This window comes from Rhinolophus ferrumequinum, chromosome 16 (genome assembly GCF_004115265.2).
Source record: "Rhinolophus ferrumequinum isolate MPI-CBG mRhiFer1 chromosome 16, mRhiFer1_v1.p, whole genome shotgun sequence".
Classification (NCBI taxonomy): Eukaryota; Metazoa; Chordata; class Mammalia; order Chiroptera; family Rhinolophidae; genus Rhinolophus; species Rhinolophus ferrumequinum.
In genome coordinates, this window is record NC_046299.1 from 64,996,147 (window position 1) to 65,020,452 (window position 24,306).

At 43.6% G+C, this 24,306-nt stretch overlaps 1 protein-coding gene and 1 pseudogene across 1 annotated transcript in view; both read right to left on the reverse strand.

Moving 5' to 3' along the window:
* The window catches only part of ALOX5 (arachidonate 5-lipoxygenase), a 48,474-nt gene extending 25,210 nt beyond the window's left edge, over positions 1-23,264 (reverse strand). Inside the window, exons 1-3 of the mRNA XM_033131325.1 lie at positions 23,035-23,264; positions 16,459-16,657; positions 10,596-10,677 (exon numbers count right to left, since the gene is read on the reverse strand). Of these exons, the coding sequence (XP_032987216.1) occupies positions 10,596-10,677; positions 16,459-16,657; positions 23,035-23,184 (431 nt within the window). The 5' untranslated portion in view covers positions 23,185-23,264. The remainder of the gene's footprint in view (positions 1-10,595; positions 10,678-16,458; positions 16,658-23,034) is intronic.
* Positions 14,694-15,269, reverse strand: LOC117036417 (UMP-CMP kinase-like; annotated as a pseudogene).
* Positions 23,265-24,306: the final 1,042 nt, after the last annotated feature.

A 24,306-nucleotide genomic window follows, 5' to 3' on the forward strand; every position in this document is an offset into this window, starting at 1 on the left:
ATTATGCTGAGTGAAATAAGTCAGGCAGAGAAAGATAAATAACAAATGATTTCACTTACATGTGGAACGTAAAAAACAAAATAAACAAAACAGAAACAAACCCAAAGATACAGAGAACAAATTGATGATTGCTAAGTGGGAGGAAGCTTGGGAGCCTGGGTGAAAAAGGTGAAGGGATTAAGAAGTACAAATTGGTAGTTACAAAATAGTCATGGGGATGTAAAGTAAAGCATAGAGAATATAGTCAATAATATGGTAATAATTATGTACAGTGCCAGGTGAGGACTAGACTAGTCAGGTGGATCATTTCTTAAATTATACAAATATCTAACCACTATGCTGTACACCTGAAATTAATATAAAGTAATATTGAATGTCAACTGTAATTGGAAAATTAAAAAATTTTGGAAAAAGTCTTGAGTCCCTTTAATATTATGTTGTGCTTTTACTGTCACAAAAATCCCCACTGTTTCTCATGGTGTTCTGTTGGCCCAGTAAGCCTCTCAGTAGAACCATAAGAGGTGATCACTCTTAGAGCAAACACATTTTGGAAACCATTTTCTTTTGCATAGCACCTTACATTTCTCAACTTTCTGAGTATATTCTAGGCAGGAAAAAGAAAAGAAAAAAGGCATATCTAGATATATACTGATTAATTTTTAAATATCGGAGGTGTGTGTGTGTGTGTGTGTGTGTGTGTGTGTGTGTGTGAAAGAGAGAGGGAAAGAGGGGGGTGGGGAATGAAGGGAGAGAGAGAGAGAAGAGAGATATGCCCCCACAAGTTCACAAACTTCTGAGAGAAGAAAAATAATCAAACTATCATTAAGTTTCTCATTTGCCACATTGAAAATAGGAAGAGAGTGTCAAGCGTTTACAGACTTTTGTTTTAGATCATCGTCTAAGTCTCTTATGTCAAGTCAAATAATTGGTGAGGGCAGGAGAATTTTTTTGGGGGGGTGGGGTTAGGGATAAGCACATACCCTTTCTGAGGAAACTAAATGAACAAGTTCATCGAGACAAAAATGAAATTAGAATGAACCATTACGTTCCTAAATATAGTAGAGAGTGTTCATCTGAAAACAATAGCAAGTATAATTTTAAATAAACAAAAACATCAAAGCCATTTTCTCAAAAATCAGGACACAGAGAGGATGTTCATCACTGCTACTATTACTTGTTTTGGGAATTCCAGCCACTCAATAAGAAAAAAAATATCAGTAGTGTAAATAATGGATAATAAGAGACAAAATTATCATCATTTAAATAATATGATCAAATAACTAGGTAACTGAAAAGACTCACTAAAAAATGATTAGTGCCAATAAAAGAGTTTAGTAAGGTGTCAATACAAGATAAATATGAAAAAATGAGTAATTTATCATTATCCCAGCAGTATTTATTTACAAACAGAAAAATATGCCACTCAAAATTGTGCAAGCTATAATTTCTCTTGTTATAAAGTAACTGGAAAGAAGAAACCTGCAAGAAAAAAACTAGAAATTTTATTGAAGGACATTATGCAAGATGTAAATAGGTGAAAAAGACACACTGTGTCCTTGGATGGAAAGACTGAATATCATTAAATGCCAGTATATAACACATTTATATGTAATTCAAAGCAATTCTCATAATGAAAATCTTTAAAAAGAACAGTGAGATAACAAAACAGCCACTGCCATATATTACAAAGTTATGATAATCAAAAGATGGTGCTGGGCTGTGGAGTAGAAAAGTAGACTAACACTCAAGGTCTAGAAACAGACCCAAGAAAACAGGTGAATAATACAAAACTAGCTAATACTTATTGAGTGTTTTCTGTTTGCCAAATACCGTTCTATGTGTTTTCATGGTTTAACCTATTTAATTGTCTCAAAAACCTTATGCAGTAGTCCTTTTATTCTGCCCATTTTACAGATTGAGGGGATTGAGGCACAGAGAGATTCAACAACTTTCTCAGGACACGCAGTAAGTGGCTGTAAGTGGGAGCTGAGTCCAGGAACTGGCTACTGTGGGTGTCACCCCAAGGCAGTAGGAAGGAATGTATTACGTAAGAAATGATACCAGGGACCTTTTACCCATACTTCACATCATGTGTAAAAATACATGGCAAATGAATTAAAGGCCTAAAATTAAAAACTATATATTAAAGTATTAGACAAAGATATAAGATGATATATGTAACACTGGGTGGAGAGGGCCTTCTTAAGCAAAGCAGGAAACCCAAAAGGTATAAAGGAAAAACAATACGGATAGTTTAGAAACTAAAGAACTAAAATCCTATGTGACAAAAGCAACAGAAGACAAATGATACATGCTACACATATACCAAAGGGATACCATCCTAATGTATAAAGCTCCTTTAGATTAATAATTAAAAAAAAAAAAACAAACAGAAAAAGAAAGCCTATAAATGGCAATTCAAAGAAGAGGAAATGCAGAGATGCTTAACTTGCCAGTGGTCAGAGGAATGCAGTTTGAAACCACAATGGGGTCTCAGGGATTTTTAGATTGTTAAACATTTTAAAGATCAATGTCACCAGGTACTGGCAAATGTATGGGTAAAAGTGTATTTTCATAGACAACTGGTGGGACTGAAAATTACTATGAAATTTAGGAAAGGATTTTTGTCAGGATTTCTTAAAATGAAAAATGCCAGTTTGATGCAGCAATGTGAGTTCCGGACATGAACGTGCCAGTGGTTAAAGCACCGATACTCAGGGTGTTCGTACAAGGTTGCTTCTTGCAGCACTGTTTATAATACCGCCAAACAAGCAAACAGATGCACGAATGGGAGACAAGATGAATGTCCACCAATAGGGGAGTGGTAGAATACGTTATGGTCCATTCATTTGAAGCAAGAATTTAAGGAGGAGGAAAACAATGAGACTATTTCACACGTGAGATTGACAAGAGTGAAATGTCTCAAGGTGCAAAGTGTATCCCTGATGTGGGGGTATAGTGCCATCAGAAACAGCTGTTAGGGGTGAAAACCGGCAGAAATCCATTGGAAAACAATGGGCAATATCTAGAACACTTAAAATGCGGTCTGCAACCTTGTAAGTGTAGTTCTAAGAATACTCAATAGAGTAAACCCTCCATGAAAGCGCCAGGAGACATGTGAGGAAGCTCATAATCTGTGTCAACTGGTTGCTCTTCACAGCAGAATGATGAGTAAAAGAAGCAAGGCACAGACTGATTAGATTAAACGATGTAGCTTAACAACCACGACACTATACGTTGCTCTGGCTGCGCGCAAGCGAATCCCACAGAGTTACGTAAGTCACGGCGAGAGAACACGGGTGGTGGGTGACGACCTGTGTTGGCTTCTCTATCCCTCTCCCTGGCTAACTAAGTCATGAGGGTCAGCTGGACTCACCAGCTTTTTGGCAAATTAGACACTAGTTTTAGTTGTCACTTTACTTCCAAACTCTAATCTGGAAGCTTGAGAGTTTTTATGAAAGGGGAACTCCGATATTATGCAGACGGTGCAAAGCCCAGTGTTTCCTGAACGGAAGCAGAGGAAGGGGTGTGAAAAGGGCAGATTAGTAGGAGGAAGAAAAAATGATGATTAGACCTATGAAAGGAGTAAACTGTCTTACCAGAAAACCCCTCTGACCCATCTCCTAGACCCTGCCAAAGCCCCACTCATGTGAAAACACCACTGAATCCACCTCTCCCTGGTGAAGGGCTGTTTCCCAAAAGGTGTTCCATAGAGCACTCGTTCTGCAGGATGCTAAGAGTCATAGGTCAAATTCTCTTCGGAAACACTGGGTTAAAAAGAAATTAACCATGATCCATTACCACAGAACTTGCCAGAATCCTTAGTGCTTATGGGCATTCTGAACCTCCAGGAGGGAGATGTGATAAACAGTTTCCCAAAGTTGTTTTACCATAGGACCTTTTTCCAGGGAAAAAGTGTTAGGACCAGTGCTCCAGGGCACACTTTGGAAAGTAATGGATTAAGAAAAATCCTTGTAAGACTAATTTATCTATCAGTCATTAACATCTTAGTCTGAATTAGTGTGGACTGGCTAAGACCTGCTGTCCATTCACCTAACAGGACACAACTAGCCTGATTCTCTGGGAGCTGTTTGATATCACTACAATCTAGGACTTCTTCCTTCGCCAGAGCCAGAAGCAGGTGGGGAGCCCACTATAGGGGCTTTGCCACAGGTGGCTGAAGGGAGGAAAACCAAGAAAGGAGTGTACAAACAATCACCCTTTCAGATGGGGATGGATGGTGCAGAGCTCTTGGACCATGCCTTATGTATTGTACCAAGTACAAACGTCTCAAAACACATTTATGGTATCTGAGCTGAGAGGCTTACACACAAATATTCTAAAACAAATCACAATTTCATAAATCCCTAACATTACCCACAGTATAATCAGATTACTCTCCTCCATCTGGTATAAAGACAAAAGTTTTATTTAAAAATTTTATTATGGAATAGAATATATAAATACAGAGGGTGCCAAAAAATGTATACGCATTTTAAGAGATGTTATCTATGTGGCAGTAGTTTACCATAATCAGAAGTGTCTGGATGCTGATGGTAACCACTTTGAGCACCTCTCATAATTGCAGAAGTCAAATGTGACTATATATTGAGTATTACAATTTTAATACAGGTTTTTTCTTTCTTAAAATGTGTACACATTTTTTGGTACCCTCTGTATATGTATGTATACGTATGTATGCACACACACACACACACACACACACACTCACACCTGCAGAAAAATGTACAAAACATCTGTATAACCAACTTGGAAATCAAGAATCAGAACATCGTTGGTACCGTGAAACCTCCTTCTCACATAACCTCCCCAATCACCATCCTCCCTTTTATTTTTCTACTTCCTTGCTATTGTTTATTTTTCCACTGCTATACAGCTTTCCCTAAACAATGTAATTCCAAATGTTATGGAGTGGTCAGACTTGTGTCTGGCTTCTATTCCACACTGTAGTTGTGAGGTTCGTCCGGTTCGTCTACGCTGCTCCGTGCAGCAGCTGTTTGTTGATTTTCCTTGCAGGGTAGAATGGTCACAGTTTATGTATCTGTTCTATTGTTGATGGACACAGGTGGTTTCCATTTTTCATGTCTCATAAATGATGCTGTGGCAAACATCTGTGTACATGTATCCAGTACACAGGCACACAGATTTTGTCCAGGAACAGAATGTCTGGGTCATAGATTATATGTAGCTTCAATTTTATTAGATATTGAAAAATTGTTTTCTGCAAGGGATGTATCAATTTATACTCCTGCCTGCAGCTCGGGAGCCGCCCCAACCTTAATGGCGCTCTTTAACACTTGGTCTTGTCAAGTTTCAGTTTTGCCCATGTGGTGTGTGTGTGTGTGTGTGTGTGTGTGTGTGTGTGTGTGTTTATATGTGTGTGTTAATGTAGTAGTGCTTTATTTAGTACATCTTCATTGTGTGTTACTTCTGATTTGCTTGGTTACAAATGAAGCTGAGCACCTTTTCTGGGTATTTGCTCCTCATTTTACACAGCGACTACTCGAATCTCTTGCCTATTTTTCTACTGAATTGACAACCCTCTTCTTAAAGATTTGTTGGGGTCCTGTGTATACCATGTTTCCCCAAAAATAAGACTGGATCTTATATTAAGTTTTGCTCCAAAAGACGCATTAGGACTTATGTTCAGGGGATGTCATCCTGAAATATCATGCTAGGGCTTATTTTCCGGTTAGGTCTTATTTTGGGGGAAACACAGTATTACGGATCATAATTCTTGTCCATCACTCTGTGAATTGTCTCCTCCCTCTCCTTTGATGTCTTTCAGTGAACAGAAGTCCCTCAGTGTTGGGTAGGGGAACTTAATCTTTTCTGTAAGTTTAGTGCATCTTGAGTCTTGTTTGAAAAATCTTTTGCCCTTGAGGCCATGAAGAATAATCTATAGCCTAAGTGTTCTGTAGCTTTGCGTTTAACATTGAAGCCCATTCAACCCCAACCTGAGTTTTCTGAACGACATGATATAGATCCCAGGTTCTCCTCCTCCTCTCTCCCCGGTCTGTGCCCAATAGCTCTTCTCCTCGTGTGCCCTCTGCATACATCAAGCATCCATGTGTGTATGTCCCTGTTTCTCATTTTTTTTCATTCTGTTTCATGGATATATATGTTTTTGTGGAAAGAGGATAGACTTAAATGCAGTTCTGAGGCTGGGGCAACCAGTGGTTTCAGTGGTGGTTTGTCCAGCGTTGGACAGCACTGGGGCCCTGAGAGTGGAGCGAGCATAAAGAGCTAAGAGATGAGAGACACCTTTACAAATGAGAAAGTTATAAAACAAAAAAGATGCTACCTTCCTATGGTAAGAATTAGTGAAATGGGTACCCGTACACTGCTTGTGAAAACTGGTTAAAGATTTTTGAAGAGAGATGTGCCAGTACATATTAATAACTTACACTGTTTGCTTTAGTACTTTCATTTCTGGGCACCTACCCTAAGGAGATACTTACAAAGGCACAGAAAGTTCCACACAAAGGTTTTTCACATTGTTTATAAGAATAAAAAATTGGAAACCTCTGAAATGTCCAGTCAGACTGGTGTTTAAGGAAATGATGGTGCATCCATACAATGGAATATTATATAAAACCCAGGATAATGTTTGTGATGAGATTTCTTAATGTGGGGAAATGTTTCTGTTACACCTCTAAGAGAGAGAGAGAAAAAAGAAGATGTCCAGTCATATACAGAGGGTGCCAAAAAAATGTACATACATTTTAAGAAAGGAAACAACTGTATTAAAATTGTAATGCTCAATATATACCGATAACAAAAGATGAATACAAGTCATGTGTATGAGTATACATTTTTTTGGCACCCTCGGTGTAGATTACGATCCCAAATAAGTGAAAGTAAATGAATTACAGGTATTTTTCTGCTTCTACATTATTCCCCTTCCTTTGCTTTGCTGGATTAAAAAACCCTGACATATTACAGATTCCTTATAAGTAGTTAAACTAGAGAGGACTAGGTAGAAAAGAGTAACAGTCATTGCTCCCCCAAAGCCCCTCCACAGCCCAGGAAACCATGCTGACCGTTTAGCACGATTCCTTTCACTCCTTTCTCTTGGAAGGAAACTCAAATGTATGAAATGAAATGAAAAAAATGCTCTGCTACAGACATAAAGAGGTGTGGGCTGGGGAAACCTGGAGAATAAAAGCCCCATTTGCTCAAAACCCCACAATGACCCATCAAACCCATTTAGGGGCTGAATATAGCCCACTGGCCACCAGGTTCCATATGAGCACTCAAGATCATGTATTAGAAGCACCTGTTTATTATTTTTAAACAGTTTTATTGAGATATAATTTATATACCATAAAATTCACCCCTCAAAATTAATCAAAAGGTTTTTAATATATGTACAGAGTTGTGCATCCATCACTATAATCTAATTTTGGAATACTTTCATCCCAAATAGAAACCCTGTACCATTAACAGCCACTCCCCATTCCCCAACTCCAACTTCTAGCCCTAGACAACCCCTAATCTACCAATCTCTGTCCATAGATTTGCCTATTCGGACATTTCACATCAATAGAATCATACAATATGTGTTCTTTTGTAAATGACCTTTTCTCATGTAGCAAAATGTTTTGAGGTTTAGCATGTATCTACAGTTCATTACTTTTTAAAGCCAAATAATATTCCATTGTATGGATAGACATTTTGTTTATCCATTCATCAGTTAATGGAATTTTGGTTGTTTCCATTTTGGGGTTATTATGAATAATATTGCTATGAATGTTTGTGTACCATTGTGTGTGTGTGTGTGTGTGTGTGTGTGTGTGTGTGTGTGTAGAAATACGTTTTCATTACTCTGGGTAGATACCTAGGAGCAGAATTGCTAGGTCATATGGTAATTCTGTTAAAAGATTTTTGAGGAGCTTCTAAACTGTTGTCCAAAGTGGCTGCATCATTTTACATTCCCACCAGCAGTGTGTGAGTTTCTCCAGATGCTTGGCAGCACTTGGTATTATCTGTCTTTTTTATTCTATCCATCCTAGTGCATGTGAAGTGGTATCTCATGGTGCTTCCAATTTACACTTTCCTGATGACTAATAGTGTTGAGCATCTTTTCATGTGCTTATTGGCCATTCATACATTTTCTCTGGAGAAGCGTTTATTCACTCCTTTTTATGGCTGAAATATTATATATTCCATTATATAGAAACACCACGGACATTCATCAGTTAATAGACATTTGGGTTGTATTCATCTTTTGGCAATTATGAATAATGCTGCTATAAACATTCATGTACAAGTTTTGTGTGGACACGTTTTCATTTTTCTTGGGTATATGTCTAGGTGTGGGATTGCTGGATCACATGATAACTCTGTAATAGCCTGAGGAACTACCAGACTGTTTCCCAAAGCAGCTGCATCATTTTACATTTCCACCAGCAGTGCACGAGGTTCTGAATGCTCCACATCCTTGCCAACACTTGTCATTTTATTCCATTCTGTGGGTTGTCTTTTCCTTTTCTTGAGGGTATCCTTTGAAGCATAAAGGATTTCTGGACTCTCAATAATATTTCATTGATCTATAATGTCTATCCTTATGTCAGTATCGCTTTGTTTTGATTACTGCAGCGGTATAGTAATTTTGATACTGAGACTTTGTTTTCTTTTCAACTTTGTTTTCTTTTTTCAAGATTGTTTTGACTATTCTGGGTTCCTTGCATTTCAATATGAATTTTAGGATCTGCTGGTAAATTTCTGCAAAAAAGTTGGCTGGGATTTTGATATGGATTGTGTTGAATTTATACATCACTTTGGGAAGTATTGCCATTTAAACAGTACTGAGTCCTCTGGCCCATGAACATGAGATGACTTTCACCTTGTTTGGATCTTCTTTAATTACCTTCAACAGTGTTTTGTAGTTTTCATTGTACAAATCTTGGACTTCTTTTGTTAAATTTATTCATAAATATTTTATTCCTTTTGATGCTAAATTGAATTGTTTTTTATTTTCATTTTCAGATTATTGATTGCTACCATATAGAAAAACAATTGAATTTTGTATATTATCTTATATCCTGCAACCTTGCTGGTTTATTAGTTCTAATAGTTTTTTGGTGACTTACTTAGAATTTTCTATATATGAGATCATGTCATCTGTGAATGGCAATAGTTTTATTTATTGTTTTTTGTGTTTATTTTTTTATTTGGGAGACATTTATTTACTTTCCCATATCACCATTCATTGATAAATCTTATATCTCCTCAGGAAAACAGCACTATTGAGTGACTGTTACATCCTATGGAGAACTTTGATCTTTGGTCACAGCGTTAAGAATTCCTGGTTTTGATCCCACGATTATTTATTGTTCTTCAATGTGGCTTCCTTTTTATTTCTCTTGCCTAACTGCCCTGGCTAGTCCTTCCAGCACGATGTTGAACAGAAGTGGTAAAAGCTGACATCCTTATCTTGTTCCCAGATATTAGGAGGAAAGCATGCAATCTTTCCCCATTAAGTATGATGAGAACTGTGAGTTTTCTGTAGGTGCCCTTTATCAGGTTGAAAAAGTTCCCTTTAATTCCTTTTTTTTTAATCACGAAAGGGTATTGGATTTTGTTAAATGCTTTCATGTGTGTCTATTGATATGATCATATTTCCTTGTTCTTTATTCTATTGACAGGTATATTACATTAATTGATTTTTGGATGTTAAACCAGCCTTGCATATTTGGGATAAATCCTACCTGGCCATATTATATAATGCCTTTTATGTGCTGCTGAACTTAGTTTGCTAGTATTTTATTGAAAATGTTTGCATTTATATTCCTAAGAGATATTGGTGTATAGTTTTCTTTTTTAATGATGTCTTTGACTGGCTTTGGTATAATACTGGTCTCATACAATGAGTTAAGAGTTGTTCCCTCTTCTTCTATTTTTTGTAAGATTGGGATTAATTCTTTAAATGCTTGGTAGAATTCTCCAGGGAAGCCATCTGGGCCTGGGCTTTTCTTTGTGGGAAGATTAAAGATTACTAATTCAGTCTCTTTGCTTGTGGTTGTTCTGTTCAGATTATTTTGTCTTCAGTCAGTTATGAGTCAATCTTTCTAGGAATCTGTCCATTTCATCTAAGTTATCTAACAGTTTGGTATACGGTAGTTCATAGTATTCTCTTTTGTTCATTTTAATTTCTGTGAGTTTATATTGATGTTCCCTCTCTTATTTCTAATTTTAATAATTTGTGTCCTCTCTTTTATCTGTTGGCTAGAGATTTGTCAATTTTGTTCTGTATTGTGTATCACTTGTATAAGGAAATTATTATCAGAAGACATAAAAAGTGAGGGGTAATCCCTGCAATACATGATGGGATACACCAAGATAAATTCAAGGTTTTGCTGCCCCATTGCTCCTAAATGCCAACATGGTTGATCCCAAAGTTTTCCCATAACTCCCCTTACCATCTCTGCCTGGAGGGGTGGTCAGATGGAGCTTCTGGACCACAGGGAGCTGGTGCCTTGGTCATCGCTTACCAACAGTGATGGGCCAGAAGCTGGGGGCAGGGAAAAAAACATGGACCCGTGGCCACGTGGCCTGATGTCATCACTCACCTATATTGTTTTTGCCGTGTTTCCAGTTCTTTACATCGGTGCTGCTTGAGAATGTGAATTTGGTCATCGCGGGCCAACTTTGCTGTGAGGAAAGGACACATGTGAGAAGGGCCTCAGGAAGAAGGATAACAATGTACAACATTCAGGTTTCCCTCAGACATGCTGCCATGTGAAGGGCTTTACATACATCATTTTATGTAAGCCTCAGAACACTCCACTATTTGTTATCAAATGGCCCTCAGGGACGTTGAATGGCTTTGCCCTTGAACTTCACTGAAGGTCATACACCCAATGAATGGATTTTCAACACAAGACTCAAATCCCATGTTCTCAGTCACTCCTTTTATGCAAGACAAATCCAGTTCCTCCGGTCCCCCCCAACCCCCCACCCCCGCTAACTCAGCAAGCCTGGGGGACCTGCACCTCAGCCGAAAATTTCCAGATGCATGAGTCAGGCGTGGTTCTCATCAGGCTTTACTGGGACCAGACAATGATTTACTGCCTCCCTCCTGCAAGTACAGGGTGTGTCCACCTCTGGTCAGCAAGTGGATTTCCACCTGGGGGATCTAACCTTCTGCTCAGCCCCCAGGACTCTGTATCTGTCAAGAATCCTGGACCCCTGGTGCAGAGCTGCCATTCCTCTCTTCATGGTCCTTGGTGGATTTATTTAAACCACGGCAGAGTACTTCACTGCTGTTCCCCCTGCAATTCTCATGCAGAGCAAAAATGGCAGCTGACTAAAGCTTCCCTGTTGCCTGAGAGAGCAGCAGAGACTAATGGCTCTTGTGTTTCTAAGTGCAATTGGCTGCTTTCTGGATAAATGTGTAACTTAAGATCCAACATACAGATCCTGACACTGTCCAGTTCCCTGTGGTGCCCACACAGAGAACTGAGAATGAAGCTTAATTTGAAAATAGTATTTAGTGTCCTAGTGTGTGGGCTTTAGAAAAGACACACCTGGGTTTGGGTGTAGACTTGGGATCTGTCCCTCACAGCTGTGTGACCTGTAGCAAGTTGCCTTGGCTTCCTTACACCTGAAATGGAGATAATAATGCCTATTTCTAGGGTTATGCTGGGGAGCTAGTGAGAGAATGCAATAAAGCATTCCATAGCGCTTGGCACCCAGTAACTGCCCAATAAATGGGAACAGTGGTTATTGTCCTAATAATCGTAATGGACCTAAGCCTTCTCTTCCTCCCTCTGAGCCGGGGCTTCAAAAGCATCTCAGCTCTTGTTTCAGGAGAGGGGCAGGTGGCTAAGGGCAGGGGTGGGAGGGGTGGGATCATGATTACCCTTTACACTATTGTTTAAGACAAAGCCGGTGAACACGGTTAAGGGAGCCTGAGTGGCAGGAATTCCAGAGCTTCTCTTGAAAAGCGGTCTGGAATAGTGCTTCTCCAGCTCTCTGTGGTAAAGGGCCAGTTTTTAAAACCCGTTTCTTCACAGAATGATAGTTTTGTAAAATACAGTAAAAATGAACTACTGGAAAAATGAAATAAAAAACAAACCAAAGACTTTCAAAATGCAAACCCTGTTTTTATTATCAGATGCAACAGTCATAGAATTATTCTGGCAAGTTGCTCTAAAACTATTCTGTCTCTGTACTTGCATCACTGCAGACCAGCCCGCTACAGTTCTTAGCCCACACTCCTGTCGAATGGCCACCACAAGACAGAGTAAATTTTGTGACCTTTCTCCTGACTGAGGTCAGGGTACAAAAGTCCTTTCAGCTCCAGTCATTCAATTCTGAAATATTCTTGGAATTTGGTTTCCTTCCTCCCTCCCTCCCTCCGTTCTTTCCTTCCTTCCTTCCTTCCTTCCTTCCTTCCTTCCTTCCTTCCTTCCTTCCTTCCTTCCTTCCTTCCTTCCTTCCTTCCTTCCTTCCTTCTTTCCTTCTTTTTGCCACAGTATGAAATTTATTGGGTTTATTTACTAAATAATTCATATATAGCCAACATCACTGAATGAAAATAATGTTAGTTAATTTTTTAAAAAATAGCAAGGCTTCCACTGGGATCTTTCAAGAAAGTAAAAAACTTGTTGGTGATTGTATCTTTAACAAATGGAATGACCAAACTAGGGAAGTCAGATGTATCTCAGCTAGCTCCTAAACTCAACAATGCCAACATATTTTTCTACTTAAAAAGCAAACAAAAAGCAAAGCTTCATAATTTAGTAATTACTATGTACCTTGGGTTTTGTTTTCAAATGCCACAGGAAGATATTTAATGAAAGGAAAGAAAGCACCTAATCTCAGCAGTCTTCTTAAAAACTTTAAGGTTGCTTTCACAATATCAGGATAAATATTCAGATCCCCATCTGATGGATTTCTTCACTTATGTGAGTAGGAATGAACTTACAATCTTAAAGTCTTTACTCCTGTTTCATACTACAGCTGTTTGATTAAATTACCAGTAAAATTCCTCTGTATTGGCTGGACTGAATCACTAGATAAGAATTCATTGCAATCTTTTCCAAGAAACTAAGTTAATGTCAATACACATTTTGGTGTCTAATATGTTACAGTACTATGGAAACTTTGTTTTCTAATGGCAAGTATGTTGAAAATTCATCATTAATACATGAATTTCATAACACACATAGAAATAAATGTATCTATTATAATATAAGACATCCATAAATTGTCCTCATTATTCCCAATGGCTTTAAATATAAAATCTAATTATACAAAGTCAAAATTTCTTGTCTGATTTAACCCTGTAAACCGAAAGTATAAGTGGTGAAGATGAGAAACATTTTAATATCGTAAGAACCTGGGATACCACTTTGCATTAGTGATGGCAGAAAAAGGTAAGAAGGAAAAAAACAATTTTTTCAGAGATTTTAAAAGAAAAAATAGATTTAAGAAAAAATTCCTTCAGGCTTTATAGCCTTTTAAAAAAATTTTTGTGCCTTTCCATGCTTCAACATCGTGAAAAAAAAAATTTTACTGAATAATAGTAGTCAGGAAGGGAATCAAACATTTATAAGATATATTTATCATTTTCTAACCAAAGTGCAATGATTTTTAAAACTTCTTTAATAAATAACTATGAAAAAAATATTCAAGAAAATAAATTACAAATGGGAAATTTAACCATTAGATTTCTTCTACTTTATACTAACTTTATATTTAGTCTAGAAAACAAACAAACAAAAAACCCATTTTACCATAAATCTAGTACATGAATTTCAAGGTTCCACTGCTAGGAATTCTGTTAAGATCAGTCTAATCGTTAATAACACTACATAATAGAGAATAAGGAACACATGTCATTACATGTGATCCTTGCCCCTTATCCTTAGATTTGTGTCAGAATAAAGCTGACAATTCTGCCAGATTCTGAACCCCCAGTGCCCCCATTCCAATTCCTGGAAGCAAAGATTATTCCCTGTCACACAATTTTGTACAAGTTGTAGTCAAATGAAGCCTAAGTTTTCTTACCTTTCTATAGGAAATGATCAGTTATTTGATAAATACTAAAACATTTCTAGGAATTCATTTTATGAATTTGCTTACAAAACACATTGTGCCAAGAACTGACTATACAAAAAGCTTCTTTGGAAATTGGTCCACAAATTCACTTAAGAGGTTGGAAATTTAAAACTTGCAAGAAAAAGAGGAAGTATGGAATTCCTAATCATGACATGTTGTAATTACTAAAGGGATATACACATATATAAAAAGTTTTGCTCAGAGCAGACACAAATTATCAAAGGGATATTCTTTTTGAATAAAAACAAAGAACTAGCTAATACTATTCTTTGTTTTATGAGCACCATAGCTAGGATGAAGTTAGACCGAATTCACTGACTACTCCTGTGACAAAAAAAAAGATTAAAATAAATTGAAGATAAAAAGTTTGTCTTATTTTCTAGCCATTAATTGTGATGTAATTATACTTTACAATGTTATAAGAATTGTTCCATTTTATTGTGTTTGATTTTTGATGATCCCCATAATGCATTGGTTAAAACTAAGTAGACATGTTCTTAAGTATTACTCAAATACATTTTGAGCCTTAAAAAGGGATTGTGATAGCAGCTATATCAAAGCAATATTCAAGCATGATTTCAAGGATGCTTTCAGGTTTATAGTTAGCCTTCTTTGTCACAAATCTTCACAACTTCATCAAAAATTTCAACAGGTTTAGAAGCACCTGTTTTCTTGACTTTCCCCATTCCTTCACATAAGTCAATAATTGGCTTTGTTGACTGGAGATAGGTTTGAATTCTCTTTTCCAAGCCATCTCTGTTGTCTTCACTCCTACCACTGCTCTTTCCCCTCTCAAGACATGGTTCAATACAGATCTCATTATTACAATCAAAAAACAGAACGAGAGATACTTCTGCCTTCTCATTTATGGTCTTGTTCCAACCTTGACGGTTGTCTTGATTTCTTGGAAACCCATCAATCAAGAATTTATTCTTCTGAGCACTGACAGCCATTGTCTGATCCATTTTCTGCTTTAACAAATGGATGGTTGGCTCAGCTGGCACAATCTTTCCATCTTTAATATACTTTGAATGAGTTCCACATATTGTGAATCTGGGTTCTTCCTTTCATCAAGTTCTCCTGCAGAAAGGTGTGTGTAGTTAATATTTATCGACGCTTCCGGCGCCAGGACCGCAGAGGACGAACACGACCAACGGCTTCATGAGGCCGGTCAGCAGCGGAAAACTAAGGCCCAGGAGGTGCAGCAGGCGGCGGCCGCAGTGTCTCAGAAAACACCACGCCTGGGTCGGACGCTGGTAGGTGACCACAACCAGGTGGGCAGAGGAGCGGGGCGCGCGGCGAGAGGGGGCGGACCGAGTGGGGGCCTAGTCGTCCGTGCCCTGGAATTTGGTGTCTTAAATTCCGTGTCAGAAACGATGGGAGTTTAGGAACATCTAGTAGAGAGGAACTGTTTTCCCCTTTGTCTTGGCTTCCTTAGCTAGTTGGGGGTAATAATCATTCTCGTTTTATCTACCCTGCCAAACTTCTGTGAAGAACAAAGGAACTATAGGAAATGCGCTGTAACTAGGAATTGCCAAGCGGTGCTGCTGATAGAAGCAGCTGTTCTCGTCCTCCTCACCCTAGTGGATGCACAGCATCTGAAGGTTTACGTTCCATTCCGGTTTAGAGTGTGAGCAAACCGAAGCGCAATGACTTGAAGTCAGGTAGACTTGCTGAGGTGGGATGTGACTTATGCTAAAAGGTTGGTGTGCAAGAGGGAGCCATTCAGACACCTAGCAGCCTTGCCTCTGCCCTGGGCTTCTCTTCTGTGCCATATCATGCCAGTCGTGTCTCTTAGGAAGAATGGCTTCCTGAGGAAGTGCCAGACTGGGGTATGCACATTTGAGGGTCTTGCTTTGTAGGACAGACTTTAGGTTCTTTTCTCTTTCAGCAAAAGGTGGGACTTTAGGTTTAACAACTGGTGACCGTGCAGACCAGGCCTGCCCATAGCCCCTCTGCATGGGGCGCCCTGGAGCCCAAGCCCTCCTAAGGGCAGTGTGGGCCTTTGTCTGACATCTGGAGAGCTGCTCACTTAGGGGTACACCTCCGGGGTATTTGGTACCAGGGAACCTAGTTATCTCTGACAAAAAGGGGTCAGATTCTTCCCCTAGAATGACTGTAGCTCAGAGGGGGGACATAGCTGGTTGTGTGCCTGGGGCCTCTCACCCCACGCTCTGACCCTGGGGCTTGTTAGTACTAGGAGGAAGATCACACCTCCTGCAGGTGCTTCTAGGCACAGGGCAGTGCCCAACCACTGACTGTGACATTGTTATATTCCCATGGATACAGTTTTCTGAGGAAGGGGAGGCCTGCAAGCCCTCTTCATTCCTGGGAAGCTCAGGGAGTGGAAGGATCTAAGCCACTCACCTCGACCATCTCTCAGGATGATCTCGCCCTCACCGGTGATCCAGCGGTAGCAGGGGAACTCGACGTAATCCCCGTAGGGTGTCTTCAGCGTGATATACTTCAGGTACCAGTCGTCATGAAGCCAGTACTTGCGCTTCTCAATTTTGACCAGCTGGATGTCACCCAGTTCATCATCCACTGTCACATCGTAAGAATCAACCTGAGAAGGAGAAAAGGCCAGTTAGACTCTCTGAGGTCTCCCGAGCATGTATAACCCTCATTTCATGTATCACCAGCATGGTCTCATTTAGAGAACATGTCTGCCCAGTGCCAGCCTTTGGCAAGGCTGTGTGCTGCACCTGTGTGGTGGCTACGGGACGACCTGTGAGTCTGCAGCTCTTGCTGGTAGAAGGAAGGAAGGGTGAGGGGCTGGAGCACTGCATTGAGCCTTTCAAAGACCAGCAGGCTTGGGAAGCCCTAGACTCCATGCTTTTCCAAGGCACTTTCGAAGCCAGGTTTCACCAATCTTTGAGTTTTTTCCTTGGTGGCAGAACCTACAGTTCTCAGCATGCTAGTGAAGTGAAGGGAGGGCAGGTGTGTTCACTCCGCATGTGACCACAGGTGTCCCTATTTCCATTCTTCTTCCACCAAAGCTGCCAGCAGAGAGGACTTCATAAGGGGAATGGGAAGTGGGGTATTTTCAGCAAACTTCTTGGGTTCTGAGCACAGTGAGCAGATTGCATGTCGTGGTTGCCACAGATGCCAGATGCTTGTGGTTAGAAAGCAGAAGCCTCTTCCTTGTGCCCTGTGGTCTGCACCTGGGTCCTGAGGACTGAGGAGCCAGGTGTGTGTGTGGAATGACACTTCTCAGTCCCTAACATGTGTCCGAGCACATCTGTCCTGCCAGAGTGCCTCATCCTTCAGGGTGAAAGAGCCCTCCTACCCCAGAGTGTGTCCTATGGGAGAACAGGGGCCCAAGACGAGGTCACAGAGAACACTGACCCTCAAGGTCTGTGGGACCTGAGGATGGGGCCTGTCTGATTCCTAGGGAGTAGCCATTAGGCCCCGGTGCAGAGTTGGGAGAGGAGTCCCAGTGGGGGCTGGATGACCTGAGGCGCTGGGAGGAGGGGGAGGAAAGGAAGGGTACATCTCTGATTGGTTGGCTTGTGGAGGTGGGAAGAGGAGAGGGATCCCTAAGCTGAGGCATCAGTGGGCCAAAGCAGAAGGTTCTGATGGGCCAAGAAGCCCACTCTGGGCCCTGCCTGCCATGAGTGGGGGTCTGCAGAGACCTCAGCTCTCATGTGAGGCCAAGGCAGAGATTCCCACAGGAACGGGGGGCGTGCAGTGAGGGAGAGAAAGCGAGGTGAGCCAGGTGTCAGGGCAGCATGGCCAGCCTTAGTGGGTGCCAAAGTGACTGACCCTGGGATGGGATGCAGCAAATTGGTTCACTGAGGCTCTGTTTCTTCGTCTGTCAAGGGGAGGTAATGCTTAGCTGTAAGGACCATTGAGAAATCCGAATGGCGTGATGCTGGGCTCCTTTCTTCATGGCACAGGCCGCCGGCGGCTGTGGGCATCAAACCACCTAGTCCTCCGTCCTTGACTGCTGGGGGCAGGGGGGGAGGGTCACAGGGGAGCAGGCCGCACACTGCCTGTGAGCAGTCGTGAGCTAGCATGGGCCCCTTCACTGAGGTCCATCCTGACTACACGCCAAACTGAGTAACCGGAAGCAGATGTGGGAGGAAGGCATTGAGCCCATGAGCTCAAACTTCTTGGCTCAAAACCAGGAGGGAATTCCTGTGAGGGTAGAGAAGGGGCTGTGAGCCAGAGGGAGAATGGGAGGCACTTTTGGTTCTGGCAGTACAGGCCGAGCAGGGGGAAGTCAGCATGTGGTAAGGCCTGGGTCTGGGCCGGAGGTGGCTGCTGCAGGGGAAGTGGCTTTCCTGGGGCTCTGAGGAGCTAGAGGGGGCTGAGGGTGTCGGGGGATTGATGCCAGGAAGGCTGAGCTGAGGGGGGAGGGAGGCCATTCTAAAGGAAAAGGTTCCAGGAGCATCTGGTGGCCACTCTCACGGGAGGGAGGATCCCAGCACCTCGGAATGGAAAGGGAAGGGAAATCGGGCTCAGGGAGCCTCATCAGGACTGGAAAGGGAGGGCCAGATGTCCAGCTGGGGGTGGTGACTGACAAGGAAGAAATGGAACAGCTTCTCAGAGGGCAGGGAGACCACGGTCACCCTTTAGCACACCTGTGGTGCAATCACAGGAGAAAGGGGCCATCCAGGTCCCCCTCTCCCACCTACCACTGCAGGCCTGGCAGAGGGCTTTGGACTATCATCTGGGAGAAACAGACACAACATGCTATTTGACAGGGGTGAGGGACAGACCTGCCATTCTGGCTTGTCTGTGGCTGGCCCTGGCTTCAGGCCCAGAGTTACAGGAGGTGAATGAGGGTCCGAGTAGTTCAGCCTCACCCGAATCAGGACAAAGTTTGGTGGCTGTGACTCTGGCCAAAGGAGCCACCACTGGAGAGTCACAGAGGATAGAGAAAGGCCCTGTGCATCAAAGAGCAAATTCAGGTCCTAGGACGGTGCACAGAGCCACACAGTGTGCCGATCTTCCTGCCTCCTCTCCATTGGCTGCTGCTGCTTGTTGTCTGTGTACCCTGACACATTGAATTCTCATGTTCACTCTGCACAGTGGACACTATCAACAGTGGAGGGCCCATAACAGGCCCTCAATAAATACAGGACATGTGCATGGCTGCATGGATGGGTCCCATTTTACTGACGCTCAGCGAGGTCTGGCAGCTATTGTGCCAGTGAATAATTGTGGCCCTGTGATTAGAGTCCACACCTGTGTGATAACCAAAACCAGGTTCCTCCCACTGTTCCCCATGGCCTCATGTTGGGAAAAGCCCTGGACTGGGAACCAGCGACCTGGCTCTGAGCCCGTGTTCAACCCATTGATGGAGTATGAAGGGGCAAGCTGGGTGGGGTGGAAAGCTTCCTAAGATATGGCATTGAAGCTGCTCTTGGGAGTCGGTAAGACTTCAGAGGTGAGCTGAGTGGGAGAAGGATGGGCAAGGCATTTTGGATGCCCCAGTTTGGGGGCGGGGCTGGAGCATGGAGCTCCTTGGGGCAGAGGGAGCAGGTGCTGTAGTCAGATGCTGGCAAGAGACATGGAGCCAGGAAAACGTGACTCACCAGCCTCGTTTCACAGAAGGGTCACTTTGCTGATTTCACTTGTTGTGCTCAACTCTTTTTTGAATATCTCAGCAAAATGTTAGCTGGCCAGTTTTCATTTGATCTTTATAACAGCATTTTAAGAAAGCTTTCATTTGTCTCTGGCCCAGATCCCTCGCTGGAGCAATGACAGAGGAAAGTCAGGGTGTGGCCCAGCCTGGGATGCCTGTCTTGGAGAGGACTGATAAGGGGCTGGTGGGGGTGAGAGGAGAGGAGGAGGCTGTGGAGTAGAGAGAGGGAGGAAAAGGGGTGGACAATGGAGAGACTGAGGCAGAGAGGGGGAAGTGGGCAGTGGTTAGGCAGGTTGAGGGGGCAGGGAATGGGGGAGCAGGGGAAAATGTGAGATAGAGCAGAAGGGAGAGAGGAGAGCAGAAAAGAAGAGAGAAATGGGGGACTTTGGGGGATTTGGGAAATAGGAAGTAGAGGAAGGAAGAGAAGGAGGAAGAGGAGGCTGAATGTAGGGAAGAGAAGGGACAGAGAGCGAAGACTGGGCAATAGAGATTGAGGGTCAAGGTAAAATGTTTATTCTTCATTCATGTATGCTGAGAAGGAGGTATTCTATTAAAATGTATTCTCCATTAATATATTATAAGAATATTCACTAAATGTATTTAAGAAGTATATGTAGTTGTAATAATTGTTTATACTTAGTGAATATAGTCAAGGACAGTTATTAAACATCACTCTATTGCCCTTAGCTTTCCTAACAGTGCTGTCATGGAATGAGAATGGGTCAAGTTAGATTTCCCAGAAATCTTCAGATCTGTTAAAGTCATCCCATCTGACCTGAAATTACTTTAAATTGACAAAGTTAAAGAAACACATCAATTTGTTAAATTTGCCTAGACTTGGACTAGTCTATGGGCTCTTGGGGTCACCAGTCTGGCTTTCCGCAGCTGACAGTGGGAAGCCAATCCAGGGGTGACTGTTTACAGGAGAAGCTCACCTGCAAGGACTCTGCCTCCCGGGCCTGTTCTGGGTCACTATGCAGAACCCGGATGAGAAGAACCAGGGACCTGTGACTTGAGGAAAATCAGTCCTGTCCATCATTTGACTGAATTGCACAAGGAACAGTGGGGGTACTGACCTGCCAGGGACCAGGAAATGATTAAATTGGTGGCCTGGAAATAGTCATTACTGTTACTGTTATTAACCATGATTGTAACACTTTTTGAGTAAAATGGGGATAGCTTTACCTTCTCAGCTAGTATTTCCTCTAAGTTTTCTCCTTCACCTTTACCCAAAAGGGATGGACTGTCCTGAAAGACCATTGGCTGGAGAATGAGGAAGTAGGTCCTGGGCACTGCAAAACAGTGTGGAGTAACTGCATCAACAGGAACTTTCTCAAAAGCTGCGTTTTTTCCAGAGCCTTTCAGAGCCGGCTGGGTCCCTGCAGTGCAGCAGCCCCTCCCGACTTTCCTTTCCGCTCTCACCCCATGGAAATGGGACATGCAAATCTCTCCTGAAATTTGCTTCTGGGCCACTCCCTGAGGTGTTTAATCACCATGTCATGTGAATGAATTCTCAGGGCTAGGAAGACAGAAGGGAAGGAGGGAAATAAAGAACAGGAGAGTGCTTTCATCCCTCTTCCAAAAATTCATTATGGCTACACCACAGTGTCTCTTCCGGGGAGAAGCCACACGTGGGGTGCCCCATGCCACACAGTAGCACACTAGTGTGTGTGGCGTGTAGAGGGGAACAGGGCCCACTGTGGCCCACTTAGAAAGAGGAAGTGTCTGTATCCTCTCCTCCTCCCTAGGTGTTGGGGGGGGGGTGTCCATGAAATAACAGAAATAAATGAAGGTGCTTCAGAAACAACAGAGGGTGTCATCATCCCAAATGGATGATTGACAAGCTCTACCACACGACTGGCCTCAGAGCCAGCCTCCTGATTGGGGAAACCAAGTGACAGGAGGTTGTTCTTATCCTCAATACCTAACCCTTCTTGAAGGGATCTCAAGCCAGGCTAAGGTGCTGAACTTAGCTGACTGCCGAGCTGGCTTACAGCCAGGTTCAGCAGCTTTAGGGTAGGAATCAAGCCCACCTTGAGTTTGGAATCTGGAAAAGGAGTGGACTTTAGGCTCTGCAGACCTCTAACACACTCTATGAATTTTATCCAGGAAGTGTTCAGTTGAGCCATATAAAATTGCTGTTTTGTTTGTCAAACATAATCAACAGTATGAGTGATTTTATGTGGTTTGACCTTATAATCAACTAAATGGTGAAAAGACAGCTTTGTGAAGTCTATATCTTTTTGGTCCAGTTCAGGGGCTGGGGTGGTAGAAGGGAGCAGATAGTCCCTGGGCACCTGCACTGTGTCCAGACTTCCACAAGTCATTTTCCGAGCACTTCCTGTGCTTGCCACTGGGCTGGGCACAGCACTAAACCTCAGTGACAACTGTGACCTGCCATGTTCACGAAGAGAGCCACAGGGCTAGATCCATGGCTAGCCCAGCATCCGGAGGCCACCTGTGCATGGCCTCACACAATACCTGGCACCACAAAGAGGTGCCATAAACATGGGCTCCATTTGCTTCTTGCACTCCCCAGCTCCAGGGTCTCCAGTGAGGCACTGAGCCCACACTTCAGGTGGAATTCTCCCTGGTGTATTCTCTGCTGGAAGCCAGTGACAACTTCCAGATCTGCAAGTCTTCTCCTTGGTTGGGTTCTCTTGTCCCCTCTAAATTCCTCTGGTGACCTGTCCTGAGAATGGAGCTGCTCAGGTGTGGAGACATCTGCTAGCGTCACTCTAGGTCACTAATAGGCCTGGGCTCACCCAGGACTCCTGGACACTCCTGATGCCAACCCTTCCATTTTACATTTGGGGTAACTGGTCCAGAGAGGCAACAGAGTGAGCTAGGAGTCTGGCCCAGATGAAACTGAGGCCTCTGGACCCCCAGACCTACGCTTTCTCCCACAGCTTGTGGCTGCCCTGACGTGCCCTCAGAGCAGGGCAAGGTTCATAGTATGACTCCCTCCCCTCACCAACCGTGGAAAGAGCCCTAGGAAATGGGGCACCAGTAACGCTGCCCACAGCACTTGCCCAGTTAAGGGGCCTCTCAGAACCTTGGGTCCCCATCTGTGAAACAGCAAACCTTGCATCTTCTCCTGCTTCCTGGGGAGAAGAGCCTCACCCTGAAAGCCTCCGCCCCTGACTTCGGGTCCCAGCCGCCCCGACCAAGTCCTGGACGGGTTTCCACCCGGTCCAGGTCTCCAAGAGGGGTTGCTGGACGCCCCTCGACCCCCGCAGCCGGGTCCCGGCAGCCCCATGGTTCCTGGCTCCCTCTGCTCGGTCCCGTCCCCCGCCGCGCCCCGACGGGGACCCAGGCGCCCCCAGCCCAGTTCGGCCGCGCGCTCTCACCGCGCCGCGCTCGAAGTCGTTGTAGAAGGGCTTGTCCAGCAGGTGCTTCTCGCTGCAGCCCGCGGAGCCCACCAGGCTGAGGTAGATGTAGTCGTCGGTGCCAGCGAACCACTGGCTGCCGGTGGCCACGGTGACGGTGTAAGAAGGCATGGCGGCGGGCTGCGAGCGCCACGGCTGTGGGTGCAGCGAGCTCTGCGAGCCTCGGCGCGCGGGTCCCCGCGCGTCTGCACCCAGTCCGGCCGCCGCTTCCTCCCAGCGCCCCGCCCCGCCCCGCCCGCCCTCCTGCCGCTCTGGCCTCGCGGTGACCGCCTCGGACACCGCCGGAGTCAGCCGCTCCTTATTGGCTTGGCGTCTGTTTCAGTATTCAGGGGACTGGGGCAACCTCAGCTGCCATCCCCTCATCCATCCTTCCGTCCGTCCGTTCACTCAGTCGCTCATTCACTGTTACCACTATTCACCTCTCCTTCCTGCCCCAGCTTCCCCCACTGCCAGGCTCCAGGGATGGGATAGCGTTGGGCTCGGGGACCCCTAGAAAACGAGACACACTCCCTGCTCTCACCAAGTTCCCAGGGTGAGTGGGAGGCTGCGCGACCGGGACAATCACCCATGCTGTGTGTTCTGGAAGTGGACAGCAGGAAGAGAAACCCACCTGGGAAGTTAGGAAGGCTTGCGAGAGGAGCCCGCTCACACACGAGCTAATACTGAGGGTGAGCTGAGACTTCTGTCAGCTCACCCTTCCTCCATAGGCTTCACTGAAAATGTCTCTCTGGGCCTGGTGCAGGTGGGCACCGAAGTGAGTCAGATGCCAGCAGCGCTCAGGCAATGAGGTTGTCAGTATATAGTGGGAGGAGGGCAGCGAGCGAGAGGGAGGCCAGACAAGAAAGCCCAAATCTCAACAGCTAGGGGTTGTCTGGAGGAAGACAGAGAGCTTTCAGAGAGGAGGAACTGAAGAAACTCGGTCAGATTTCAGGGCGGCTGGCTTTATTCATCAAAAGACAGGCATCCAAAGGATTCTCTGGGAATCAAATTGGACATGAAAGGTTCTGGGCACTGTTGAGATGGGAGCACATGAAGACAGCATAAAAGCCAGGCAAGGTACATGCTCCAGGAAACCCTGGAGGAGGTAGAGGGATGGCTATGGAATTACCCTTCATATCTAAGAACAAAATGGCTATTGTTTTTCTTTAGAAAGGAAATACAATCTATTTTTTGACAAAAGTAATGAACTATCATTGTAGAAAATATAGAAAAGTTTGGTACACAATCAAAATT